The 27,419-nt window shown below is 42.9% G+C and overlaps 1 protein-coding gene across 1 annotated transcript in view; it reads left to right on the forward strand.

Annotated features, from left to right (window-relative positions):
* Positions 1–260: 260 nt before the first annotated feature.
* psen1 (presenilin 1) overlaps positions 261–27,419 on the forward strand; it is a 68,434-nt gene continuing 41,275 nt past the window's right edge. Inside the window, exons 1-2 of the mRNA XM_043698375.1 lie at positions 261–430; positions 25,210–25,445. Coding sequence (XP_043554310.1) covers positions 344–430; positions 25,210–25,445 — 323 coding nt within the window. The 5' untranslated portion in view covers positions 261–343. The remainder of the gene's footprint in view (positions 431–25,209; positions 25,446–27,419) is intronic.

The following is a 27,419-nucleotide window of genomic DNA, read 5'->3' on the forward strand; positions in this document are numbered from 1 at the left end:
TTGACATGAAGAATTGAGGTCAGCTGCCCTTCACTAGTTTGAAAGTAGTACAAAATTTCTAGTTTTGATGTTGGTTGGTTGCTGGTTGACAGTCAGTAGTATTGGAGGTATTTAGTTCTGACTGTGCCCACACAACCAGTTTGTAAATATTTGGACAAGCAGGAGAGCTTGACAATGGAGGGGGTGGTAGTGGCTAGCTGGAGGATAGAGGATAATTGAATGAAAGTGGCAGATTAATTTTTTTGACACTTTTTCTGTTATATTTGGTTCCTTGTAGCAAGGAGAACATTGGTGTCTGCATACCTGAGAAAGAACATTGAATTTGCTGTTTGGGATCTTCCTGATGTCGGAACTACCTGCCCAGGTTGTGCCTGTGTTCCAGGGAGGGCAGCCGACGGAGAGTGCATCCGAAAACCATCAAGTAAACACGGTGAGACCACCCACTTCTCATTTTATGTCTGATTGTTTCTTCGACTTCAAATTACAAAGGGTTTTGATTGGCAGTAGAAACTGCTCATGGAAACGTAGACGATAGGAGGAGGCCAATCAAGCTTGCTCTGCTAATCATCATGATCATGGCTGATTGTCCAACTGATTAGCCTAATCCTGCTTTCTCCCCATAACCTTTAATCCCATTCGCTCCAAGTGCTATATCTAGCCGTCTCTGAATACAGTCAATGTTTTGGCATCAACTACTTCTGTGGTAATGAATTCCACAGGGTCGTCAGTCTTTGGTTGAAGAAATATCTCCTCATCTCTGTCCTAAATGGTCTACCTCGAGTCCTCAGGCTGTGACCATTGATTCTGGACACACCCACCATCAGGAATGCCGTCCCTGCCTCTACCCTATCGAGTGCTGTTAGAATTTTGTAACTCTCTGTGAGATCTCCCCTCATTCATCTAAACTCCAGCAAAAACAATCCTATCCTAGTCAATCTCTCGTCATATATCAGCGCTGCCACCCTGGAATCAACCAGGTAAACCTTCACTGCACTCCCTCAAGAGCATCCTTCCTCAGAAAAGGAGACCAAAACTGCATGCAGTGTTCTAGGTGTGGCCTCACCAAGGCCCTGTATAATTGAACAACACATCCCTACTCCTGTACTCGACTTCCTGCAATGAAGGTCAACATACCATTTGACTTCTTTTCTGCCTGCTGTACCTGTATGGTGCACCTTCAGCGGCTGGTGTACCTGGGTCCCACTACAGACTCCCCTCCCCCAATTTACAGCCATTCAGATAGTAATCTGCTGCCTTGTTTCTGCTTCCAAAATGAATAACCTCTCATTTATCCAATTTATATTGCATTACCAGTGATTTGGTCACTCACCGAGCCTGTCCAGATCATGCTGAAGAATCTTTGCATCATCATCACAGTTCACCCTCCCATCCAACTTGGTGTCATCTGCAAACTTTGAAATGTTGCATTCTGTTCTCTCATCCAAATCATTAATATATATTGTGAATAGCGGGATCTCAGCCCAGATCTCAGCATTGCTCGCTGCAGGTTCATTTAAAAAGGATACAGATTTAGGATTATTGGCACAGGAAGCAATGGTGGGGCATAGGATACTGAATAGTAACAAAATCATTCTTGTATGGTATGTGGAATGCACTGCCTGTGGGGAGGGAATAGAAATGGGAGCTGGAGATTTGTAAGTGAGGTTAGTTTCAGTTTGAAAATGGAACTGGTTATCACTCAATGCTTGGTTTTTTTACGTCAATGAGGCCCAAGTGTGTATTGAAATAGCATGTTAATTCGTTGGAATTAATTTGTCAGTGGGGGTGGGTTGGTATATTTAAGATTGGAAGTGAAGCCAGGAATCCTGTCCCAATAGATTGTCACAGTGACGTTTTGATTGTTGTTTGTGGAACTTCTGCAATTCAAGGTTGTTGTATGTTGCTCTCTAGATAGTGCACAGGGCCATGCTCAAAGAAACAGAGCTGTTTGCATAATGTGAGTCACAAATACAGAAATTGCTGGAAACGACAGCAGGTCTGGTATCATCTGGGGTTTGTAAAATGGAGCCCAAAGAGAGAGAGCAAACAGTTGGATGGACAAAGGTTAGCCTGGAAGAATGAATAACCGCTCATGGTGACCAGCAGTTTGCAGATGACACCGAAATTGGAGGTGTAGTGGACATTGAAGAAGGTTACCTCAGATTACAACAGGATCTTGATCAGATGGGCCAATGGGCTGAGAAGTGGCAGATGGAGTTTAATTTAGATAAATGCGACGTGCTGCAATTTGGGAAAGCAAATATTAACAGGACTTATACACTTAATGGTAAGGTCCTAGGGAGTGTTGCTGAACAGAGACTTTGGAGCGCAGGTTCATAGCTCCTTCAAAGTGGAGACGCAGATAGATAGGATAGTGAAGAAAGCATTTGGTATGCTTTCCTTTATTGGTCAGAGTATTGAGTACAGGAGTTGGGAGGTCATGGTGCAGCTGTACAGGACGTTGTTTAGGCCACTTTTGGAATATTGCATGCAATTCTGGTCTCCTTTCTATCGGAAAGATGTTGTGAAACTTGAAAGAATTCAGAAAAGATTGACAAGGATGTTGCCAGGGTTGGAGGATTTGAGATATTGGGAGAGGTTGAATCGGTTGGGGTTGTTTTCCCTTGAATGTCAGAGGCTGAAGGATGACCTTATAGATGTTTATAAAATCATGAGGGGCATGGAAAGGGTAAATAGACGAGGTCATTTCCTTGGGGTGGGGGAGTCTAGGACTAGAGGGCATAGGTTTAGGGTGAGAGGGGAAAGATATATAAAAGAGACCGAAGGGCAACATTTTTCACGCAGAGGGTGGTATGTGTATGGAATGAGCTGCCAGAGGATGTGGTGGAGGCTGGTACAATTGCAACATTTAAAAGGCATCTGGATGGGTATATGAATAGGAAGGGTTTGGAGGGATATGGGTTGGGTGCTGGCAGGTGGGACTAGATTGGGTTGGGATATCTGGTCAGCATGGACGGGTTGGACTGAAGGGTCTGTTTCCGTGCTGTACATCTCTGTGACTGTGACGTGCTGCCAGTCCTGCTGAGCTTTTTCAGCAATTTCTGTTTTTTGTTTCTGATTTCCAGCATCCACAGTTCCTTTTGGTTTCTCACATTATGTAAGTGACCAATTTGTGTGTAATCGTCTGACAAAGTTCTGGTTGTAAAGTCTATTTGTGGAAAACTGTTTTCAATTGACTTGATGTGATGGGAATATAACAACCAATATAACTAAATGTGTATAAATCAGTTCTCACTAATTATGGTTCCCAACTCTGAACACTCTCAGGATTGAGGAAGAAGATACAAAGAGTGGATAAGGAGCTTGGAAACACACAAATCACTCGGCCCAGGATTTTTCTTCTTGGCCTGGAGTAGCTGAGTTTGTCTTTATATTCTGGATTAGAGTGGTGCTGGAAAAGCACAGCGGTTCAGGCAGCATCCAAGGAGCAGGGAAATTGACATTTCGGGCAAAAGCCCTTCATCAGGAAAGAGCTATGCCTATTTGAAAGACATTAGCAACTCACCAGCCCAACATTAAAACTACCCCCCCTCCCCCGATGAAATTAAGGAAATACTTCCTCAGGAAAATTTAAATACATCGTCTTAACTTCTAAATAACTGTTCAAATAACGCATATTTAGCTCTCCCGCCCCCACCTATACCTTTTCCAGATCACTTACAGCCTCCCCTAACATCATAACCCCTCTGACACCCTACATTCTATCCAATGGGCCCCCTTTCCCATGACAACATACCCCTACCTGCTTGGCATCCAAACAGCCTGACAGCTGATTTCTTACCAACTTGGCATTCTGCCCTAACCACCTGGCATTCTTCTCTCGATCATCACTATCTCTGCACTTCCTATTTGACACCCACTTACCTTTGTATACTTACCGTTTGACAGCAGCTATCCATGGTTGCCTGTGATGTCTGGGTCTTGAAATGACAGAATACAGTAGCTGACTGCCATGAAAAGGCAATGAGATTTGTCTTTGTCTGATAATTCTGTGCCATGAGAGAACTGTCAGATGAGGAGCATGGCTCCACATTTCAAAGAGGATTTTTAAAAGGATTTGGAGTGGCAATTACCTTGCTTACTATCTCTAAAACTCTCAAACTGACTTCTTCAACCCCAGGGAAACGTAGTGACTCAAAGAGCCATTACTACACAAGGCACACCCTAGTCAAACCAACCAAAATAGAAAAGCACTAACACTTACCACTCACGGCCTTTAGCTTAACAACCCTAATCCCATCCTGGAATTAGAGATTTTGATCCTGACAAGGGCCCCTAATTTGTTATGAATCAGATGAAACCCCCTCAAAATGTATTGAGAAGGTAGTCTAGACCCTGAATCATCTTTATTTCCACGTCTTATGTTCCAGATGCAATTCGATTGGTCAAACTACTCAACACTTTATGCATACACTAGAGTTACAATACAACAAGAAAGAAGAAATTGGAATAACTTAAAATAGATTATTTAACTACTCAACAGTAACTGTTCCAGTATAGTAACATCCATAAGCATACCCTTGGTAAAGCAAATTCAATAAAACCGATTGTTTCACAAGGAATTCCAGCAGCAGGAAGAGAGCATTTGATTGTAACTGTGGGAGGAAAAACAGTTTCCATATCCAGTTTCACAACCCCAGCTACTGAAAAGCCAAAACTCAAATTTCTGGTTTTGTGGGAGCTTGCCCTTCCCATTCAGGCTGTTTCTATTGTTCTAACGTTTTTTAAAAAAAACAAGACCCCACAAGCTGTTACTTTATGGGCTTTCAATAAATAGTTCAGAACCTGTGACTTAAAATCTCTATTTAAAAAAAAAACACCACAAAATACACCTATTAAAGCCATTGTGTCATCATTTTCCATTTGCAAGTTTGCTGATGATACCACTGTACTGTGTCGGATCTCAAACAATGACAAGACTGAGTGCTTAGCAGCATGGTGTAACAATCTCTCCCTCAATATCAGCAAAACGAAGGAATTGGTCATTGACTTCAGGAAGCAGAGTGGAGGACACACCCCTGTCTGCACCAGTGGTGAGTTGCAGATGGTCACGCACTTCAACTTCCCAGGATTAAATGTCACCAAGCTGTCTACATTTTTCCTGTACTCTGTCTCTTTGTTGTTTGAGATCCAACCTACCACGGTGGTATTATCAGCAAACTTGTAATTGGAGTGAGAGCAGAATCTGGCCACAGTCATGGGTGTATAAGGAGTATAGTAACGGGATGAGTACACAGCTTTGCAGGGTACTGGCCTGTGTCGGTGGTGCTGAGGTAAATATGGTTGAGAGCTTCAAGTTCCTAGGAGTAAATACCACCAACAATCTGACCTGGTCCATCTACATTGTCATTACAGTCAAGAAAGTACACCAATGCTTCTACTTCCTCAGAAGGCTGAGCAAATTCAGCATGTCCACAATGATGCTTACCAATTTTTGTAGATGCCCTATAGAAAGCTTACAATCCAGATACATCACAGCTTGGTATGGTTGCTCTGCCAAGACTGCAAGAAATTAGAGTTGGGAACGCAGCCCAGTCCATCATGAAATCCAGCCTTCCTTCCATTGACATCATCTCCACGCTTCCTGCTATCTTGGGGAAAGCAGCCAACATAATCAAAGACCCCTCCCATCCCAGTTATACTTCCTCCCACCTCTTCAATCAGGCAGGAGATATATAAATGTTTGAAAATAAGGATCAAACGATTCAAGAACAGTTTCTTTCCAGCTGTAATCAGATTTATGACCAGATCCTCATATATTAGCGTTGATCTTTCTCTGCATCTTCTCTGTAGCTGTACCGCTATATTCTGGATTCAATATTATTACCCTGATGTACTTATGTAAGATACGATTTGTCTGGTTAGCTCGCAAAACAGTGTACTTTTCACTGTGGCTCAGTACGTGACAATGATAAATCAAATCAGCTAGGTAGAGATAATGGACAAAAATCTGGCATATGGAGTATAATTGGGGGGGAATATGAAGTTGCTCACAATGGTAGAGAGAATAAAAATAGCAGGGAATTACTGAGATGGAGAATGACTGTAGAATCCTAATTTGCAGAGGGATTTGGGTGTTCTGCTGCATTAACCATCAAAAAGCAAGTGAAATAAAGTAAAGATCCTTCAGTCATACAGGGCATTGATGCGACCACATAACATCATAAGAGATGTACAGTACGGAAACAAATCCTTCAGTCCAACTCGTCCATGCCGACCAGATATCCTAACCTAGTCACATTTGTTAGCACTTGGCCCATATTCCTGTAAACCTTTCCTATTCATATACCCATCCAGATACCTTTGAAATGCTGTAATTGTACCAGCCTCCACCACTCCCTCTGGCAGCTCATTTCATACACGTACCATCCTCTGCGTGAAAAAGTTGCCCCTTATGTCTCTTTTATATCTTTCCCCTCTCACCCTAAACTCTCTAGTTCTGATTACAGATTACAGATTACATTACAGATTACAGATTACATTACAGTGTGGGAACAGGCCCTTCGGCCCAACAAGTCCACACCGACCCGCCGAAGCGAACCCACCCATACCCCAACATTTACCCCTTACCTAACACTGCGGGTAATTTAGCATGGCCAATTCACCTGACCCTGCACATCTTTGGACTGTGGGAGGAAACCGGAGCACCCGGAGGAAACCCACGCAGACACGGGGAGAACGTGCAAACTCCACACAGTCAGTCGCCTGAGGCGGGAATTGAACCCGGATCTCTGGCGCTGTGAGGCAACAGTGCTAACCACTGTGCCACCGTGCCGCCCACCGTTCCCCACCTCAGGGAATAGACCTTGTCTATTCATAGACCTTGTCTATCCCCTCATGATTTTATACACCCGTATAAGGTTAACTCCCCAGCTTCTGATGTTCCAGGGAAAACAGCCCCAGCCTATTCAACTTCTCCCTGTAGCTCAAATCCTCTAACCCTGGCACACTCTTGTAAATCTTTTCTGAATCTTTTCAAGTTTCACAACATCCGTCCAATAGGAAGGAGACCAAAATTGCACGCAGTATTGCAAAAGTGGCCTAACCAATGTCCTCTACAGTCACAACATGACCTTCCAACTCTTGTACTCAATACTCTGACCAATAAAGGAAAGCATACCAAACGCCTTCTTCACTACCCTATCTACCTGTGACTCCACTTTCAGGGAGCTATGAACCTGCTCTCCAAGGTCTCTTTGTTCAGCAAACTCCCCAGGACCTTGCCATTAAGTGTGTAAGTCCTGCTCTGATTTGCATTTCCAAAATGCAGCACCTCACATTTATCTAAATTAAACTCCATCTGCCACCCCTCAGCCCATTGGCCCATCTGATCAAGATCCTGTTGTACTCTGAGGTAACCTTCTTTGCTGTCCACTGCAACTTCAATTTTGGTGTCATCTGCAAACTTACTAACTATACCTTCTATGTGCACATCCAAATCATTTATATAAATGATAAAATGCAGTGGACCCAGCACCAATCGTTGTGACACTCCACTGGTCACAGGCCTCCAGTCTGAAAAACAACCCTCCACCATCACCCTCTGTCTTCTGCCTTTGAGCCAGTTCTGTATTCAAATGGCTAGTTCTCCCTGTATTCCATGAGATGTAACCTTGCTAATCAGGCTCCCATGGGGAACCTTGTTGAACGCTTTACTGAAGTCCATATAGCTCTGCCCTTATCAATCCTCTTTGTTACTTCTTCAAAAACTCAATCAAATTTATGAGACATGATTTCCCACCCACAAAGCCATGTTGACTATCCCTAATCAGTCCTTGCCTTTCTAAATACATGCAAATCCTGTCCCTCAGGATTCCCTCTCACAATCTGCCCACCACTGACATCAGGCTCACCGGTCTTTAGTTCCCTGGCTTGTTCTTATCACCTTTCTTAAACAGTGGCACCACTGTTAGCCAACCTCCAGTCCTCTGGTACCTCACTTGTGACTTCCGATGATACAAATATGATACATGCAAGGGGGCCAGCTATCACTTCCCAAGCTTCCCGCAGAGTTCTAGGGTATACCTTTTATGCTTTTCAAGGCATCCAGCACTTCCTCCTCCGTAATTAAGACATTTTTCAAGATGTTATCATCTATTTACCCACATTCTATATCTTCCACGTCCTTCTCCACAGTAAATACTGATGCAAAATACTTGTTTAGTATCTCCTTCAACTCCTGCCACTCTACACATAGGCTGCCTTGCTGGTCTTTGAGGGGCCTTATTCTCTCCCTAGTTACCCTTTTGTCCTTAATGTATTTATAAAAACCTTTTTGGATTCTCCTTAACCCTATTTGCCAAAGCTATATCATGTCCCCTTTTTGCCCTCCTGATTTCCCTCTTAAGTATACTCGTACTGCCTTTATACTCTTCTAAGGATTCACTCAATATATCCTGTCTATACCTCTTTCTTAACCAAACCCTCAATTTCTCTAGTCATCCAGCATTCTCTATACCTACCAGCCTTTCCTTTCACCCTAGCAGGAATATACTGTCTCTGGACTCTCGTTATCTCATTTCTAAAGGCTTCCAATTTTCAGCCGTCCCTTTACCTGCAAAAATCTGCCCCCAATCAGCTTTTGAAAGTTCTTGCCTAATGCCGTCAAAATTAGCCTTCCTCCAATTTAGAACTTCAACTTTCAGATCCAGTTTATCCTTTTCCATCACTATTTTAAAACTAATAGAATTATGGTTGCTGGCCCCAAAGTGCTCCTCCACTGACACCTTAGTCACCTGCCCTGTCTTATTTCCCAAGAGTAGGTCAAGTTTTGCACCTTTTCTTGAAGGTACATCCAGGTACTGATTTGGAAAATTTTCTTATACACACTTAACAAATTCGTCTCCATCTAAACCCTTAACACTACGGCAGTCCCAGTCTATGTTTGGAAAGTTAAAATCCCCCAACCATAACCACCCTATTATTCTTACAGATAACTGAAATCTCCTTACAAATTTGTTTCTCAATTACCTGCTGACTATTAGGCGGACTATAATATAACCCCAATAAGGTGATCATCCCTTTCTTATTTCTCAGTTCCACCCAAATAACTTCCCTGGATGTATTCCCAGCAATATCCTCCCTCAGTACAGCTGTAATGTTATCCCTTATCAAAAACGCCACTCCCCCTCCTCTCTTGACCCCCTTTTTATCCTTCCTATAATACTTGTATCCTGGAACATTAAACTGCCAGTTCTGTCCATCCCTGAGCCGCATTTCTATAATTGCTATGATATCCCAGTCCCATGTTCCTGACCATACCCTGAGTTCATCTGCCTTCCCTGTAAGGCCTCTTGCATTGAAGTAAGTGCAGTTTAATTAATCAGTCCTATGTTGTTCTCTGCCTTGTTCCTGCCTGCCTTGACTGTTTGACTCGCTCCTTTACTGATCTGTACCAGTTTCAGATTGATCTCTTTCCTCACTATTTCCCTGGGTCCCAACCACTACCTTACTAGTTTAAATTCTCCCGAACATCTCTAGCAAAACTCCCTCCCTCCCTTCCAATTCAGGTGCAATTCGTCCTCCTTGTACAGGTCACCTCTATCCCAGAAGAGATTCCAGTGATCCAAAAATGTGAATCCTCCCCTGCACCAGCTTCTCAGCCACGCATTCGTCTGCTGTATCCTCCTATTTCTACCTACATTAGCTCATAGCACCAGGAGTAATCCAGATATTACTATCCTCGAGGACCTCCTTTTTAAATTCCTGCCTAACTTTCTATATTCTCCCTTCAGAATCTTATCCTTTTCTCTTCCTATGTTGTTAGTTCCAATGTGTACAGCGACCTCCTGCTGGTCCCTCTCCCCCTTGAAAATGTTCCGCACCCTCTGTGAGATAGCCTTGATCCTGGCACCAGGGAAGCAACATACCATGCTGGTTTTTCATTGCTGTGAAACATCTGTGTGCCTCTGACTAGAGAGTCCCCCATTACAATCGATGGCTTGGAACCTGACATACCCCTTATTACATTAGAGCCAGTCTCAATACCATGTTCATAATACATTCCCCTGAGAGTCCATCACCCCTGTACATTTTCCAAAACTGCATACTTGGTTGAAATGGGGATGTCCACAGAAGACTCCTGCATTACCTCCTACCTTTCCTGGAGTTAACCCATTTACCTGACTGTATCTGCGACTTTTCTCCCTTCCTATAACTGCTATCCATCACATCCCTTAGCTCTTGTAAATTCCTCATTATCTCTTACTGCCCCTCCAATGATCCATTCGATTTAATAGCATTCACAACCAAAGGCACTTCCTGCAGTCATAATTAGTAACATGAAAACTCTCCTTAAGCTCCTACATCTGACAGGAAGTGCATGTCACTCTATGAAAGGCCATCTTCGCTCCTTCACAATCTGCAGACCCAGAAAATAGCATCAAGAATACCATGTCCAGTGTTGATCTCCTTCGTTAAGGAAGCATGTAAATATATTGGAGATGGTTCAGAAAAGGTTTGCTAGATTGGCACCTGGAATAAGTGGGTTGTTTTTTGAGGCAAGGTTGGACAGACTGGATTTGTTTTCACTGGAGTTGGAAAAGTGAGGATGATTTGAATGAAGTGTATTAAGAACTTGAACAGTCGAATAAGCTGGACATGTTAAAGATATTCACTCATGGGTCAGTTCAGAACTAGCGAGCATTGTATTAAAATTAGGGATTGCCCTTTCAGGACAGATATGAGGAGCTTTTTTTTCGAAGTGTAGTATGATATTTTAACTCTCTGCTTATCATTGAATCATTGAATTATGCTATCATTGAATATTTTTAAGACTAAGGTGAGTAGATTCTTGTTAGGCAGAAATTCAAGGGTTAGAGGGTGTTGACGCGAATGTAGAATCTGATCAGCCATAATTTTATTGAATGGACAAGCAGGTGTAATTACCATGCATCAGGCTTTCCAGCCATACAGCTCAGAGGAATGCTGTCCAGGAACGTTTTGCACCCATTCCTGCCTCTGTTTGAGCTAGGTCTCTGTTAGAGCCTAACATTAACCTGCAACTGTAATTGTTATCTACCACAGTGCATTCATTCATATGTACAGTAACCCTGATTTAGACATTATTGTACCCTCCTATATTGTAACCCCCAACTATTACCCTGCTATTCTCTATCCCAATGCTGTCTATCACGCAATATTCTGTGTACCTTGGCATTCCCCTCGCTGGATTCCCGCATCCCTGTCAGGTTAGTTTGTGATCTCAACCTTCGCACAATTTCACTGTTTGTGAATGATGGAAAACTTGAAAGTATTGAGAGTTGAGATTAGTATAGTGCTGCAGAGGACATAGGTTAATGGAATGGATGGTCAAGTGGTGGATGAAATTTAATGCAAAGAAATGTGAAATCAATCATTTTGGCGCAAACAACATGGAAGGACAATACAAATTGAAGGGCACCATTCTAAAGTGTGTGCAGGAGGAGAGGGACCTGAGTTTATTTTCAAATCATGAAAGGTGGAATGGCAAGTTGTTGGGGTGGTTGAAGGATACAGCATCCTAGGCTCTATTAATAGCGACATAAAGTACAAGAGCAAGGAGGTTGTATAATATCTTGTTTATTTTATTATCTGTGGACGAGGGCACCACTGGCTTGTTCAGCATTTATTACTCTTTCCTAATTGTCAAGAGGGAAGTTAAGCATCAACCACATGTCAGCCAAACCAGGTGAGGACAGCAGTTTCCTTTTCAAAAGGACATGAGGGAACCAGATGGGTTTTTCTGACAATCGGCAATGGATTTTATGGTCATGGATGGTCATCATTAGATTCTTAATTTTACACTTTTATTTTCATCTACTGTGGCAATTGAACCTAATCCCCAGAACATTATCTGGGTCTCTAGATTAATAGACCAGCTATAATACAACTGGGCAATTGCCTCCCCTATATATTACACTGATTTAGCCTCTGTGAGTCTCACATTCATTTCTACTTCCACACTTTTGGAAGGATGTGAAGGCATTAGAGAGGGTGGAGAAAAAAACCCACAAGAATAGTTCTGAGAGTGCAGAACTTTAGTAATGATGTTAGGTTGCAAATGTTATAAATGTTTTCCTTGGAGAAGAGAAGGTTGAGAGGAGATTTGATGAAGGCATTCAAAATTGCAAAGAGCCTAGACAGAGGTAGGGGACACTTGTTCACATTGGTGAAAGGGCCAGGAATCCGAAGGCACAAATTTAAACGAATTTACAAAGACGCAATGGAGACTTGAGGAAAAACTGCTTTACACAGCAGGTGATTTTGATCTAGAATGCACTGCACTGCCAGAGTGTGATGGAGGCACTTTCAATCAAGGCTTTAGAAGTTCAGGCTTATGCCCGAAACGTTGATTCTCCTGTTCCTTGGATGCTGCCTGACCTGCTGCGGTTTTCCAGCAACACATTTTCAGCTCTGATCTCCAGCATCTGCAGACCTCACTTTCTCCTTCAAGTATAGGCTTGTCACCTCAAATGTAAACATTTCCATAATGTCTTGCTGAGGAAGGACACATTGTCAAAGCATTTCAACTTACAACCATCAAGACAGAATCACAAGAATACAAAAAGCCAAAGGGAGCAACAGTTTATATTCATGAAAGCAAAAGGGTACTGATTTGTTGGCAAGTGGTTTGTCACTCAGGCCTACTTTTTGCTTGCTAGAAGCTACATCTACCTATAGGCGGGGACCTGTCTACTGTAGGTGGGCGTGCCCGTGATAATACTTTCACCCCAAAAGTTGACTTTTGAATTGACTTAGCTTTATTGTCACATGCTCACGAGTACAGTGAAAACTTTACAAGTCACCACTCACGGCGCCATCCTAGGTACAAGGGTACATATAGCTACATATTCTTAAGTACAAATTCTTAGGAAACACAAATTACAAAAATAAAGAAATAAAAAAGTTCAGCATTACACACCTTCAAAAGTATGAAATCATAGTAATACGTTAGAAAAATAACAAAAAAAGGAAGTTCAGGACAACCTTAATAAAGAGAGAAAAAGAAAGAAGGATACACCAGGCCTGGTGTTGAGCAGACAGCCTAGCAGCCTGAATACTTCATACCCTGCTGCCACCACGCTAGTTTAACTTGAACAGAAACTTGTGGGATTAATTTTTAAAAATTTATTTATGGGATGTGGGCAGCATTTATCGCCCATCCTTAATTGTGCTGGAGAAGGCAGTAGTGAGCTTCCTTCTTCAACTGCTGCTGTGATTTGGTGTAGCTAAACATGCAGTGCTGTTAGAGAGCTCCAGGTTTTTGACCCAGCGACAGGAATAGTGATATATTTCCAAGTCAGAATGGCAAGAGGCTCGAAGGTAGTGGTGTTCCAATGTATCTGCTGTCCTTGTCCTTTTGGGTGGTAGAGGATAGTGTTTGGAAGCTACTGCTGAAAGAGGGTAGATGATTTGCTGCTGTGCATCTTTGCAATTGGTACACACTGCTGCTACAGCACGTTAGTGGATATTGAAGGAAGTGGATAGGGTGATAATCTAGATGGGATCCTTTGTCCTAGATGATGGCGAGCTTCATGAGTTGGAGCTGCAATCACCTATGTAAATGGGGAGCATTTCATTGCATGAGGAGAAAGTGAGGTCTGCAGATGCTGGAGATCAGAGCTGGAAATGTGTTGCTGGAAAAGCGCAACAGGTCAGGCAGCATCCAGGGAACAGGAGAATCGACGTTTCGGGCATAAGCCCTTCTTTCCTGAAGAAGGGCTTATGCCCGAAACGTCGATTCTCCTGTTCCCTGGATGCTGCCTGACCTGCTGCGCTTTTCCAGTAACACATTTACAGCATTTCATTGCATATCTCTCTTGGATCTTGTGGTTAGATACATAAATAAAACCAAGAACTATGGATGCTGGATATCTGGAACCAAAGTAAATTGCTGGCAAAACGCAACAGGCCGGGAAGACAGTTAATGTTTCACTGGACTCAAAACAACTCTGCTTTCTTCCCCCAGATAGCTGTCAGACCTGCTGAGTTTTGCCAGCAATTTCTATTTTTGTATCAAATGGCGGACAGACTTTTTAGATTAGATTAGATTAGATTAGATTACTTACAGTGTGGAAACAGGCCCTTCGGCCCAACAAGTCCACACCGCCCCGCCGAAGCGCAACCCACCCATACCCCTACATTTACCCCTTACCTAACACTACGGGCAATTTAGCATGGCCAATTCACCTGACCTGCACATCTTTGGACTGTGGGAGGAAACCGGAGCACCCGGAGGAAACCCACGCAGACACGGGGAGAACGTGCAAACTCCACACAGTCAGTCGCCTGAGGCGGGAATTGAACCCGGGTCTCAGGCGCTGTGAGGCAGCAGTGCTAACCACTGTGCCACCGTGCCGCCCATAAAGTCAGGCGGAGAGTCAGGAGATGAAATATTTGCTGCAGGATTCTTAGCCTCTGACCTGCTCTTGTAACCACTGTTTATGTTGTAGAGTCATAGAGATATGCAGCATGGAAAAAGGCCGAGTCAAAAACAACTACTTAGATATTCTGATCCCTTTTCCTGCAATTGGCCAATAGTCTTATATGCTTTGGCATCACAAGTGTGTCATAGAGTCATAGATTTATCTAAATACTTCTCAGATGTTCTGAGGGTTTCTACCTCCACCACTCTTCCAGATTCCCACCATCCTCAGGGTGAACAAGTTTTTCCTCACATCTAGTAAACCTGCTTACCTTTACTTTAAATCTGTGCCTCTGGTCATTGATCCCTCATCAAGGGGAAATGTTCTCCCTGTCTCTATCTATGTCCAGCATACTTTGATATCTTTCAAGCATGTTCCCCCTCAATCTCATCTGCGCCAAGGAAAACAATCCTAGTCTGTCCAATCTTCCTTCATAACTGAAACTCTCTAGCCCAGGCAAATCCTGGTAAATCTCCTCTGCACTCTCCCTAGTGCTATCTCATCCCTCCTATAATGTGGATTCGAGAAGCGCACACAGTACTCCAGCTGAGGCCTAGCCAAAGTTTTATACAGTTTCAGCATTGACTCCCTGCGCTTAAACCCTATGCCTTGGCTAATAAAGACAAGTATCCCATATACTTCCTTAACCAGTTCATCCACCTGCCTTGATATCTTAAGGATATGGACTGGATGCACACTAAGGTCCGTCTGATCCTCTGTGCTTCCCAGGTCCTACTATCCATCATGTATTCCCGTACCTTATTTGTTCTACTCAAGCGCAACAACTGACTTGCTACTAATCAGTCCATCTGACCAGCCCATCTACATCCACTTGTAAGGGTCTCCCCTCTATTTACCCATCCCATCAAATTTTCTATTGTCGACAAACTTACTGATCAAGTCTCCTACATTCAAGTCTAAATTGTTTCTATAAACCACAACGCTGACCTCTGTGGGACCCTACTGGACACAGACTTCCAGTTGGAAAAATACCCCTTTACCATCACCCTCCAATTTCTGCCACTCAGCCAATTGAGGATGCAATTCACGAAATATCCTTGGGCTATGTCTCCCATACAGAATCTTTTGAAATCCAAGTAGACAATGCCAAAAACATAATCCTTATCTACACAACTTGTCACCTTGTTGATAAGTTCAATCACCTCCTTGACAAAACCATGTTGACTGTTCTTGATTAATCCCTGCCTCTCTAAAGTAGATTAATTCTCCCTCAGAATTGCTTCCAACAGTTTCCCACCACCGTGGTTAGACTGACTGGCCTGTCGTTTTGCTGGTTTGTCCCTTGAATAACTGTACAACATTGGCTGTCCTCCAGTCCTGTGGCCAGGGAATAATTGAAACCTTTTGCCATCTCCCCCTACTATTTCTTCCTTCTCACTCATGAACATCGATCCAAAGTATTCATTTAGACTGTGATCCTGAATGGGCCCTATGCTTTCCCTTGTTATCATTTTAACTTTTATGCTTATAAAACAACTTAGGATTTTCCTTTTATTTTACTTGCCAGTATCCTTTCGTTCTCCTAAGCCCCCCTTTAAAATTCCTCTTGCACATTCAAATTCCTGTTGGGCTTCTGCTGATTTGAGCCCTCTGATCTGTGACAAGCCTCACTTTTTTTCTGAATCCAATACTGTATATCCTTTGCTATCCAGGATTCAGAAAATGTTATGGTCCCACCCCTTGTTTTTTGGAACATATTGGTGCTGTTTCTCCACACTTTGTTCTTGAATGCATCCCCTAGTTCTGAGACAGATTTATTCAAAAGTATCTGCTGTTAGTCCACTCTGGCCAAATCACATCTGATTTTATTAAAATCAGCTTTCCTCAGTTCGATTACTTTACTTACAATATGGAAACAGGCCCATTGGCCCAACACGTCCACACCGAGCTGCTGAAGCGCAACTCACCCAGACCCATTCCCCTACATTTACCCCATCACCTAACACTACGGGCAATTTAGAATGGCCAATTCACCTAACCTGCACATCTTTGGACTGTGGGAGGAAACCGGAGCACCTAGAGGAAACCCACACAGACACGGGGAGAACGTGCAAACTCCACGCAGTCAGTTACCTGAGGCGGGAATTGAACCCGGGTCTCTGGCGCTGTGAGGCAGCAGTGCTAACCACTGTGCCGCCCACTTGAGAATTTTGATTTCAAGCTCAGCCCTGTCCTTTTCTGTTGCAGTCCTGAAACTAATAGAGTTATGATCTCTGTTTGCAAAATGTTTTTCCACTCATGTTCCAACCATTTGCCCAGCTTCATTACCTAAAATTATGTCCAGGATTACTCCCTTTCTTGTAGGACTTTCTGTGTACTGGCCTTAAAAGTTGTTCTGGATGCATTTTAAGAATTCCACTCCCACCAAACTTTTACACCATGACCACTCCTTTTAATATTGGGGAAGGATTAGTTTAGACTGTGATCCTTAATGGGCCCTATGCTGTCCCTTGTTATCATTTTAACCTTAATGCTTGTAAAACAACTTAGGATTTTCCTTTATTTTACTTGCCGGTGTCCTTTCATACTCCTTTTTTCCTCTCCTAATCCCCCTTTAAACTTCCTCACCTACTAACATTACCCTGTTATTTTTCTCCTCGCTCAACTTTTCCTCCAACTCTATCTCACATAAGGGTGCAAAGTCCAACTGTGAATCTGCATTCTAGTGATCAAGTCGTACAGCATAGAAACGGGTCTTTTGGTTGCCATGCTTGTACTAACCAACTAACTCTAAATTACACCAATCCTATTTATGTACATTTGGTCTATAGTTTGCTGTGCCCTGGCATTTTAAGTACTCATCCCAAATGCTTCTTAAATGTTGCGAGAGTACCTGCAACCACCACCTTCTCAAGCATGCCTTCCATATTTTTACCTCCCTCTGGATGAAAAATCTTTCCCTCAGATCTCTAAACTACTTCATCCTCACCTTAAACTTGCGCCCTGTGGTCTTAGACATGTCTGCCGTAGGAAAGAGATTCTCACAATCTACTTTATCGATGCACCTCTTAATTTTGTATACGTAACTTAGATTCCCCCCTCAATCTCCTCTACTCCAGGGAAAACAAACACAGCCTATCCAATCTGTCTGCATAACTCAGACTTTTCATCCTGAGTAACATCCTGCTGTATCGTCTCTGCACCCTCACCAGTGCAATTGTGTCCTTCTGATCAGAACTGCAGCAAGACTTCCTTGCTCTTGTATTCTTCACCCTAGCTAATGAAGGCAAGCACCCATATCCTTTCTTCACCATCCTGTCTACCTGCGTGGATCCTTCAGGGATCTATGGATTTGGACACCAATGTCCTTTTGTTCTCCAGTACTCCCTCGGGACCGTTCCGCAAAGACCGTTCCCTCCGTGACTACCTGGTCAGGTCCACGCCCCCCTATGACCCACCCTCCCATCCTGGCACTTTCCCCTGCCACCGCAAGAACTGTAAAACCTGTGCCCACACCTCCTCCCTCACCTCCATCCAAGGCCCTAAAGGAGCCTTCCACATCCATCAAAGTTTTACCTGCACATCCACTAATATCATTTATTGTATCCGTTGCTCCCCATGTGGTCTCCTCTACATTGGGGAGACTGGACGCCTCCTAGCAGAGCACTTTAGGGAACATCTCCGAGACACCCACACCAATCAACCAAATCGCCCCGTGGCTCAACATTTCAACTCCCCCTCCCACTCTGCCGAGGACATGGAGGTCCTGGGCCTCCCCCACCGCCGCTCCCTCACCACCAGACGCCTGGAAGAAGAACGCCTCATCTTCCGCCTCAGAACACTTCAACCCCAGGGCATCAACGTAGACTTTAACAGCTTCCTCATTTCCCCTTCCCCCACCTCATCCTAGCTTCGATCCCCTGACCTGTCCGGACTTGTCCGACCTGCCCAGCTCCTTCTCCACCTATCCACTCCACCCTCTCCTCCCTGACCTATCACCTTCATCTCCTTCCCCACTGACCTATTGTACTCTATGCCACTCTCTCCCCACCCCCACCCTCCTCTAGCTTATCTCTCCACGCTTCAGGCTCTCTGCCTTTATTCCTGATGAAGGGCTTTTGCCCGAAACGTCGATTTTGCCTGTCCTCGGATGCTGCCTGAATTGCTGTGCTCTTCCAGCACCACTAATCCAGAATCTGGTTTCCAGCATCTGCAGTCATTGTTTTTACCTCCCTTGGGACCTGCCATTCATTGTGTAAATTCTTTCCTTAATGGACCTCCTAAAATCCACTATTGTTATTCCTTTCCATAATGACTTTAAAGGGCCACTATCCCTAAAATGTTTGCCCACTGCCATTTCAGCCACTTGACTGACTTCATTCCCGAGGACCTAGGTCTAGCACTGCCTCATCTCTAGTAGGACTATCTTTGAACAGGCACTAAAAGCGCTACTGAATGTACATTAAAAATTCCACCCTGTCGAACCCTTTCAAACAACGATAATGTTAGCAAATTTCAAACCTCCTGCTACTATAATCCTATTCCTAACACAGCTCTGAATTTGTATACAAACCTGCTTCTGTATCTCCCTCTGACTGTTGGGAGGACTGGAATGTAATCCCAGAAAAGTGATTGCCCTCTTTTATTTTATTTTTAAGCTCAGTTGCAGCTTTCTTGAGTTTCTGGTCATAATTTAGACACAATATTTGTTGCAGACTATCTCCTAGGTCATCTGTGAAAACTCATAATAAACAAGGTTAAATTACTTAACAGCTTGGAACTTGTACTGTTCTCTTTAACGAGATGCTACCAAGTATTGCAATATAATTCACCTTTAAATCAGAAGCTCATAGCTATGATTCCTAAATAGCTTATGATTCATAGTTTGTGATTCCTAAAGGCGGTGGGAGTCAAGAGCATCATATCCATAATTATTCTGAGTGGTGGAGAAAGTGAGGACTGCAGATGCTGGAGATCAGAGCTGAAAATGTGTTGCTGGAAAAGCGCAGCAGGTCAGGCAGCATCCAAGGAGCAGGAGAATCGACGTTTCGGGCATAAGCCCTTCTTCAGGCTTATGCCCGAAACGTCGATTCTCCTGTTCCTTGGATGCTGCCTGACCTGCTGCGCTTTTCCAGCAACACATTTTCAGCTTATTCTGAGTGGTGGCTGGCCTTGTTCTAGTCTCCACACCGAGTCAGTGAAACCAAGTAGGCCTAGCTACACTCCGATGTGAAATTGCCATCTTTGCTTATATTGTTCATATTCCTTAGCGTAAATGCTAATCTGGGCTGTGATGTATATGCATGTTAACATTTTGGGAGGTGGATAATTTTGATTCTCTTCATTATATTGCCTAAATTACTAGTTTTCTTCTATCTGGATTCTGAATGATTTCCACTGTTTGACAATCAGGACTGACACAATTTGGTCAAGTCGATCAGTTGCTGAGGCCCACTTTATGCTCTAATTCCAGTCTGAGTGCCAACTATGCACTAACTGAGGGTTTACCTCACTTTTCACCGCTTTTGTCTGGTTGAGTTTGAGCTATGTATACTAATTGGTCCAAGGAGAGTTCTGATGGTGGTTGAGTTTGGGGTGATTCAGTTCATCAGTGCAGGATTTGTTGCTGCAGGATTGAATTGATACCTTGGCCTTTGACTCTGCTACTTTGGAGAGTTGGGGCCAGGTTTACCATTTGACATGTTTGGCAAATTATCATTAAGTATTTAATTAAACTTAAATTTAAATGTTTGTAAATGAATAAAACCTCTATGATGAAACAACAAGCCCCACACACCCATCAGTGATGAGGGCATGCAGCACTGTAATTTAATACTTCCATTCTTGTATCCATTTTCTCTCCATCTCTCATTACCTCCAATCTTTCAATGCTCTAAATTCCTTGCACCCCTTCAATTCTGACCTCTTGCAAATCCCCAACTTGACCTCAGTGGTGATACCTTCATCTGTAGAGACTGAGAACTCTTCGAGCCTTCTCCCTGTCTCTCTCTGTCCTTTTCTAACATTCTTTAAAGCTTTTCATCACCTGTCCTAGTGTACTGGTGATTCTGTACATCGTCCCCTCCCCTTAACCTTGTTAACCCATTACCCTTGACTCCAGCACCCCATTGTTAACTCTAAGTTCTTATCTGATCTAAGTCATGCTCAGCTGAACCCCTTGTTTCACAAAACTCTTTTCCTGCCTGCTTACACATTCTCAATTTTACAAGGAGGAGCATTTAGATAATGCAACATGCATATTGATTGGGTGACCGTTACAATCAGTGAGTATCAACGGTCAAGATTAAGCCAACTGCTGTTACACAATAAATGTTCTTAACCTTAACTGGCTTCACATAATGAATACTTTTCACCTTGTTAAACTGACCTTACATACTGAATGCTTCCAATATTGTTAAATGGCTCTGCATAATGACTGCTTTTCCACCTTGTTAGCCCACTACCCTTGCCTCCAACACCCCACTGTTAACTGGAAGTTCTTATCTGATCTGAGTCATGCTCAGCTGAACCACTTGTTTCATAAAACTTAACTCTTTCCCTGCCTGCTTATACCCTATACATATTCTCATGTAGAACTCTCTACCCCAGAGGTCTATGGAAACTCAATCATTGATCAGGTTCCAGACAGATGGCATGCAGGGATATGGAAATAACGCAGGCAAATGATGGTGAAGTAGGTGATCAGACATGATTGTGAATGACAGCAGACTTGATGGGATGAGTGGTCTATTCCTCATTTTATCCCTATGACTCAACATCAAATTTTATCTGATGTGAAAATCTAGAGGTTGTTTATTAACCAATATAACATATAAATATGCTGTATAAATGCATGTTGATGTAAGAAGTGTTAGATTTACATAATGAGCAAATTACAGCATTGTCCTTAATTTCAATTGCAGTCTTATCCTTTGATCTGGACATGATGTTGACTTAATAAAAGCAAGTTTTACTGCCTAATTGTTGGTTTCTCCTGTGCAAAGTTCAGTGGCAAACAGCTGTCCTGTTCTCTAACAAGACCTGCCTTGCTATAGACCCTGGCAGGACTGTTCGGAAATGGACAGTGTTGATGAAAATGAGTGTGTTCCCTTGCTGATGTTCAAAGAGGCCATGTCCATCGAGACTGTCAGAGCTGTGCAGGTAGGAATCTGCTCCTGGCTGAGACCAGGTGGCAGTATGGATTACATTGGCCCCTGTGCCTGATGTACTGGATATTCAGGCAGCTTTGTTGCTTCACACAAACAAGACACATACCTCCTGGAACCTCAACAAACAGGAGAAAGCTGTTTATTCAGAAGGAGAAATTTCCAAAGTGACATTGTAATTTTAGAGTTGAGCAGGAGCTGAACAACCTAATGTCAGTTATTAGTGTGTACGTGTGGCTGTTAGTAGTGAGGATGATTTTTTTTGTAGGAAATACAGCTGAAAGTGAGAGCTAAACAGGTCTGCCACAATCTGGATTGATTTATGGACTTGTATTGGTGGTGAAAATATTTGTAAACGATTAAACTTTTTGAGCAATTCTTCGAAATGTGATGTTGTCTGTTTTTCCATTCGTTCTATTCGTCCATCCCTACTCTCAAGACTTTGGAAAGGGGCAGCACCCTTTATTTGATTTGTATATTGACACTTTTTTTATTTATCCTCCCCTGACCCCACAAAGGCAGCACAATGACTCAGTGGCTAGCACTGCTGCCTCACAGCGCCAGGGACCCAGGTTCGATTCCAGCCTCAGGTGACTATCTGTGTGAAATTTGCACATTCTCCTCGTGTCTGTGTGGGTTTCCTCCAGGTGCTCCGGTTTCCTCCCACAGTCCAGAGATGTGCAGGTTAGGTGAATTGGCCATTCTAAATTGTGCATAGTGTTCAAGGGTATGTCGGTTAGGTGCATTATTCACGGGAAGTGTAAAGTAATAGGGTTGGGGAATGGATCTGGGTGGGTTATTTTTCAGCGGGTCAGTGTGGACTTGTTGGGCCAAATGGTTTGTAGGGATTCTATGATTCCATGATCTTAAAATCTTGTATGATTCAGTTGTCAGGCGTCCATGCATTTTAGATTTGGAAAGTTCCACATTTGCACTACCTTCTGGGTGGATCCCTGATTTCAGTCCTGAACGGCCTAATGCTTTTCCTGATTCTGATTTTCCCCAAACCACTCTGTGAAATCTTATTTAATCATTCTGAAGAGCTGTCCTGCCACCCCACTAACTGTCTCAAATCAAGGTTGTACAAATCAGAGATATAATCCTTACAGATATCTTAAATGAAAATCTCTTGGTATTTTAGTGGTTAAGTACATTAGTAAACAACACAGACCAACAGTTCCCAGCTTTAATACACATTCTAAACCGGATTTCAGCAGGAACTGACCATTGGGGCAACATCCATGACTTCAGATGCCTGGAGCTATATGCATATAGATATAGCTTATAAGTTAACTAGGTTAAAAGTTTGTATAACATTGCTCTTTAATGGGACTGAAATGTCACTGCTCAGTAATCTCACTCAAGGACAAATTCAATTTCAATCCTGATTAGACTTTGGAACTTTAAAAGCTTTTATTATTGCCATATCCAGCTGCACACTTTTAAATGGCAGAGGAGATAAATATTGCAATAAAACCTCACTTGTCCGAAAAGTGAATACGTGGGTGTTACACAGGAGGAAAGAGAGAAAACAGGATACTCAGGGATGTTGAGTCTTCTCAATTCTTTTTACTGTAACTGTTTCTCATAAACAGATGCAACCTTTTTTTTGCTGGAAATTTCATTTTTTTTGGCGTTTGCTATTTTCACTAATAATGGAACAGTCCAGTTAGTTACAGAGGATGTGACTTGTTACAAAAGTGATAGATTGTGTCCCCTCATTCGGGCCTGATTTAAAATGATAGTTTCTTGATTGCCAAGGTAAAGGTTTCGTGAAAATTAGACACCCAATGTCATGGTGCGAACAGAATTACTGGGCAATTGAATTGTGACATTAAATTGGGAACACATTGCACATTTTCTTAAGGATAAGACTTGTAGATTAAAACATTATGGATGTAAGTTTGCTCGCTGAGCTTGAAGGTTCGTTTTCAGATGTTTTATCACCATACTAGGTTACATCTTCAATGAGCCTCCGGTGAAGCACTAGTGTTATGTCCTGATTTGTTATTATGTGTTTAGGTTTCTTTGGGTTGGTGATGTAATTTCCGGTACTTTTTCTCAGACGGTGGTAAATGGGGTCCAAGTCGATGTTTGTTGATGGAGTTTTGCGGTTGGAATGCCATGCTTCTAAGAATTCTTGTGCATGTCTCTGTTTGGCTTGTCCTAGGATGGATGTGTTGTCCCAGTCAAATTGTGTCCTTCCTCATCTGTATGTAAAGATACTAGTGATACTGGGTCATGTATTTTTGTGGCTAGTCGATGTTCATGTATCCTGGTGGCTAGTTTTCTGCCTGTTTGTCCAATGTAGTGTTTGTTACAGTTCTTGCACATATTTTGTAAATGACATTAGTTTTGCTTGTTGTCTGTATTGGGTCTTTCAAGTACATTAGCTGCTGTTTTAGTGTGTTGGTGGGTTTGTGGGCTACCATAATGCCAAGAGGTCTGAGTAGTCTAGCAGTCATTTCCGCGATGTCTTTGATGTAGGGGAGAGTGGCTAGGGCTTCTGGGTGGATTTTGTCTGCTTGTTTGGGTTTGTTGCTGAAAAATCAGTGGACTGTGTTCATTGGGTACCCGTTCTTTTTGAATATGCTGTATAGGTGATTTTCCTCCGCTCCTCATAGTTCCTCTGTGCTGCAGTGTGTGGTGGCTCATTGAAATAATGTTCTAATGAGCTTCGTTTGTGGGTGTTGGGATGGTGAAGAAACATCTGAAAATGAACCTTCCAGCTCAGCGAGTAAACTTACATTCAGAACCTCAACCTGACTTACTAATCTTCTCAAAACTCATTAAAACACTATTCTGGTTCTTTCCATTATAATTCCTCTGACCTTGTTTCTGAGAGAAGAATTTAAAGTATGAAATCTAGTTTAATGTGGTAAAGAATAACACAACTCCCTGTCGGAGAATAAAAAGTTAAAAGCAAAGACTCGTTGAAGAGTAAGATTACGCAACTGATTGTACTCTTGAGAAATCTCACCTTGGATTACTGAACCAGATCCTGGCGAAGAACAAATGTCGGAGGTGTAAGGAGTTTTCAATCTCACACTCAGAATCTGATCTTTTTGTTCTGAATTAATTCCTGAATAGTGTTTAGTTTCTAAAGCCTGTGTGTGCAGTAATTGTTTTGTTTAGTTATCTTTCTGCTCCACCCATTGAGAATTGTCTTCATTAGTAAAATGATAGACTGATTCTTTGTCCATCTATGACTTGTTCCCTGAAGCTGGATATGGCAAGGCCTATTGGGGCACACTTACTATTCCTATACAGAGGATATGAATTACGTAAAACCTTCTCGCCCTCCCTCCCATTCATCCACTTTCCCTCCCTCCTTCCCCTTTTCCAACCTCCCTCTTTCCCACCCTTCCTCCCTCTTACTGTCCCTCCTCTTTGCCTCCCCTCTTGCCTTTCCCTCCCTCCTCCTTCCTCCCCCACTTTCCCTCTTCTCTTCCCCGCTTTTCCTCTTCCCTTCTTCCTCTTTTCCATCTTCCCTCCCTAACTCAGGCTCTTCCCCTTCCTCCACCCTGCCCAAAGCTGCAAACTTTCGCATTGTAGTTAAGAAAATGCCACATTACTTTTTTTTTGTTGAGATATTTCTTTACATGGTTGCACTTTTATTTTCTGTCTAATGCCAACCCCCGTAAATCTTTTCACAGTCCGATCTCGCCCGCAGGAGGCTAAGTGATGACAACTCTTATCAAGAGCGGAATGGCCAATCTCAGAGTGCCAGCAGGCAGACTCAGGAGGAGGATGAGAGTGATGATGAAGAACTGACCCTTAAATATGGGGCCAAGCATGTCATCATGCTGTTTGTGCCAGTCACCTTGTGCATGGTGGTGGTGGTGGCAACGATCAAATCGGTGACCTTTTACACACGGAAAGAAGGCCAGTTGTAAGTGCTTCCTTCCCCTTACGTGTTTCATGCAATTCTTGCTTTGTCAAATCATCTCTTCTCCTTGTGGTGAGCAGATGTTTTCTATGTTTCAAAGGCAGTGCACTTTTAGTATGTGGTTTCATATCTCCTATGGCTTCCAATAATTGGAAAGATGGTGACTATCTTTGTGTGCTCAGGGTAGTTTTCCTGCAGCATGTCTTCAGACAAAGAGAGGCTAGACCACATTAGAACTTCCTGTTGCTTTAATGAATCAGATTCAGTTCTCAGGCCAACCGCGTGTGAAGATTTATCAAATGGTAATTATAATATGGTAAGCATACTAGTAAATGTTTGAAAGGGAGAACTGTCGAGTTTCTAGATTTGGGTGCAGTTGACTTCAGTCATCTCCCAGATGATGACCATCTATAGTCAACTAAGCAAATTTGTTAATGGGTAAAATAGATGTTCGTAAAAGCAAAATGTGATATCCAACCAGTTTGTATCCTTAAAGTATCAGAGCTTTACTTCCAAGTTAAAACACCATAGGCATGTAAAAGAGACATGAAACAAAGAAAAATGTGCTAAGCAATGGCACATTGCTTCCTGGTTAATGGAAAGTCTGCAAAAAACGGCAAAAGATGAGAAAACGATGCTGTATGATCGGAGAATGAAAAGAAACTTCTAAGAAATGTCAAAATGAGCTGTTTTTATAATTTACTTGATGAAAGTGTGGGTGAACAGGTGCAATATGGGAAGCTTGTGTTTTTGTGGCCAATACGTTGATTAAGGATATAGTGGATGTGCTGACTGATTACTTTATGACAGTTTGAAAGAATACACTGAATGTTCCAAGAAAGCTAATCTTGATCCAACAGTTAATAAAATTGATGTAAGTCCAGCTCTAACAATCTATCTTAGAATAGTCATAGCGCAAGGACAGGCTGTTTTGCTCATTGTATAGATGCTGCAGTACCTAATAGCAGTTCGCCTAATGCCATTTCCCTTACTTTTGCCAGAAGGTCTGGATATTTTTCTTCCAAATAATGACCCAATTCCCTCTGTCATTCAACAACTGAATCTACCCTCCATCATCAGCTGGTGGTGTGGCCGAGCGTTCTAAGGCGCTGGATCCAGGTTCTAGTCTCTAAGGAGGCGTGGGTTCAAATCTCACGGCTGTCATTTGTGTGCGTTGCCAGTTTTGGGGTGGTACGGTGGCTCAGTGGTTAGCACTGCTGCCTCACAGCACCAGGGTCCCAGGTTCGATTCCAGCCTCGGGCGACTGTCTATGTGGAGTTTGCACATTCTCCCAGTGTCTGCGTGGGTTTCCTCCGGGTGCTCCGGTTTCCTCCCACAGTCCAAAGATGTGCAGGTCAGGTGAATTGGCCATGCTAAATTGCCCATAGGTTAAGTGCGTTAGTCAGAGGGGAAATGGGTCTGGGTGGGTTACTCTTCGGAGGGTCAGTGTGGACCTGTTGGGCCAAAGGGCCTGTTTCCACACTGTAGGGAATCTAATCTAATCTAATATTCACAGGCAGTGTGTTCCAAATTCTAATCCCTTTCTGATTTTAAAAGACCCTTTCTTCACGTGCTACCATTGCCTCTTTTATCAATTACCTTAAACCCATGTCCTCTGCTTTACAATGCTTTTACTAATGGGAACAGTTTGTCTCTATCTAGTGTGTCCAGACTGTTTATGATTTTGAAAACTTTGATAAAATCTCCTCTCAAATTGCCATTCTCCTGAATCTGTTCTATTCCAGTTGAGGGTAAATTGGTGCTTTGTATAGGTTTATCATAATCCATCTGGGAGAAAGTGAGGACTGCAGATGCTAGAGATCGGAATCGGGAGTGTGGTGCTGGGAAAGCACAGCAGGTCAGGCAGCATCTGAGGAGCAGGAGAATCGACATTCCGGGCAAAAGCCCTTCATCAGGAATGATGAAAGGCTTTTACCCGAAACGTCGATTCCCCTGCTCCTCGGATTAGATTAGATT

Source organism: Chiloscyllium plagiosum, chromosome 10 (genome assembly GCF_004010195.1).
Source record: "Chiloscyllium plagiosum isolate BGI_BamShark_2017 chromosome 10, ASM401019v2, whole genome shotgun sequence".
NCBI lineage: Eukaryota > Metazoa > Chordata > Chondrichthyes > Orectolobiformes > Hemiscylliidae > Chiloscyllium > Chiloscyllium plagiosum.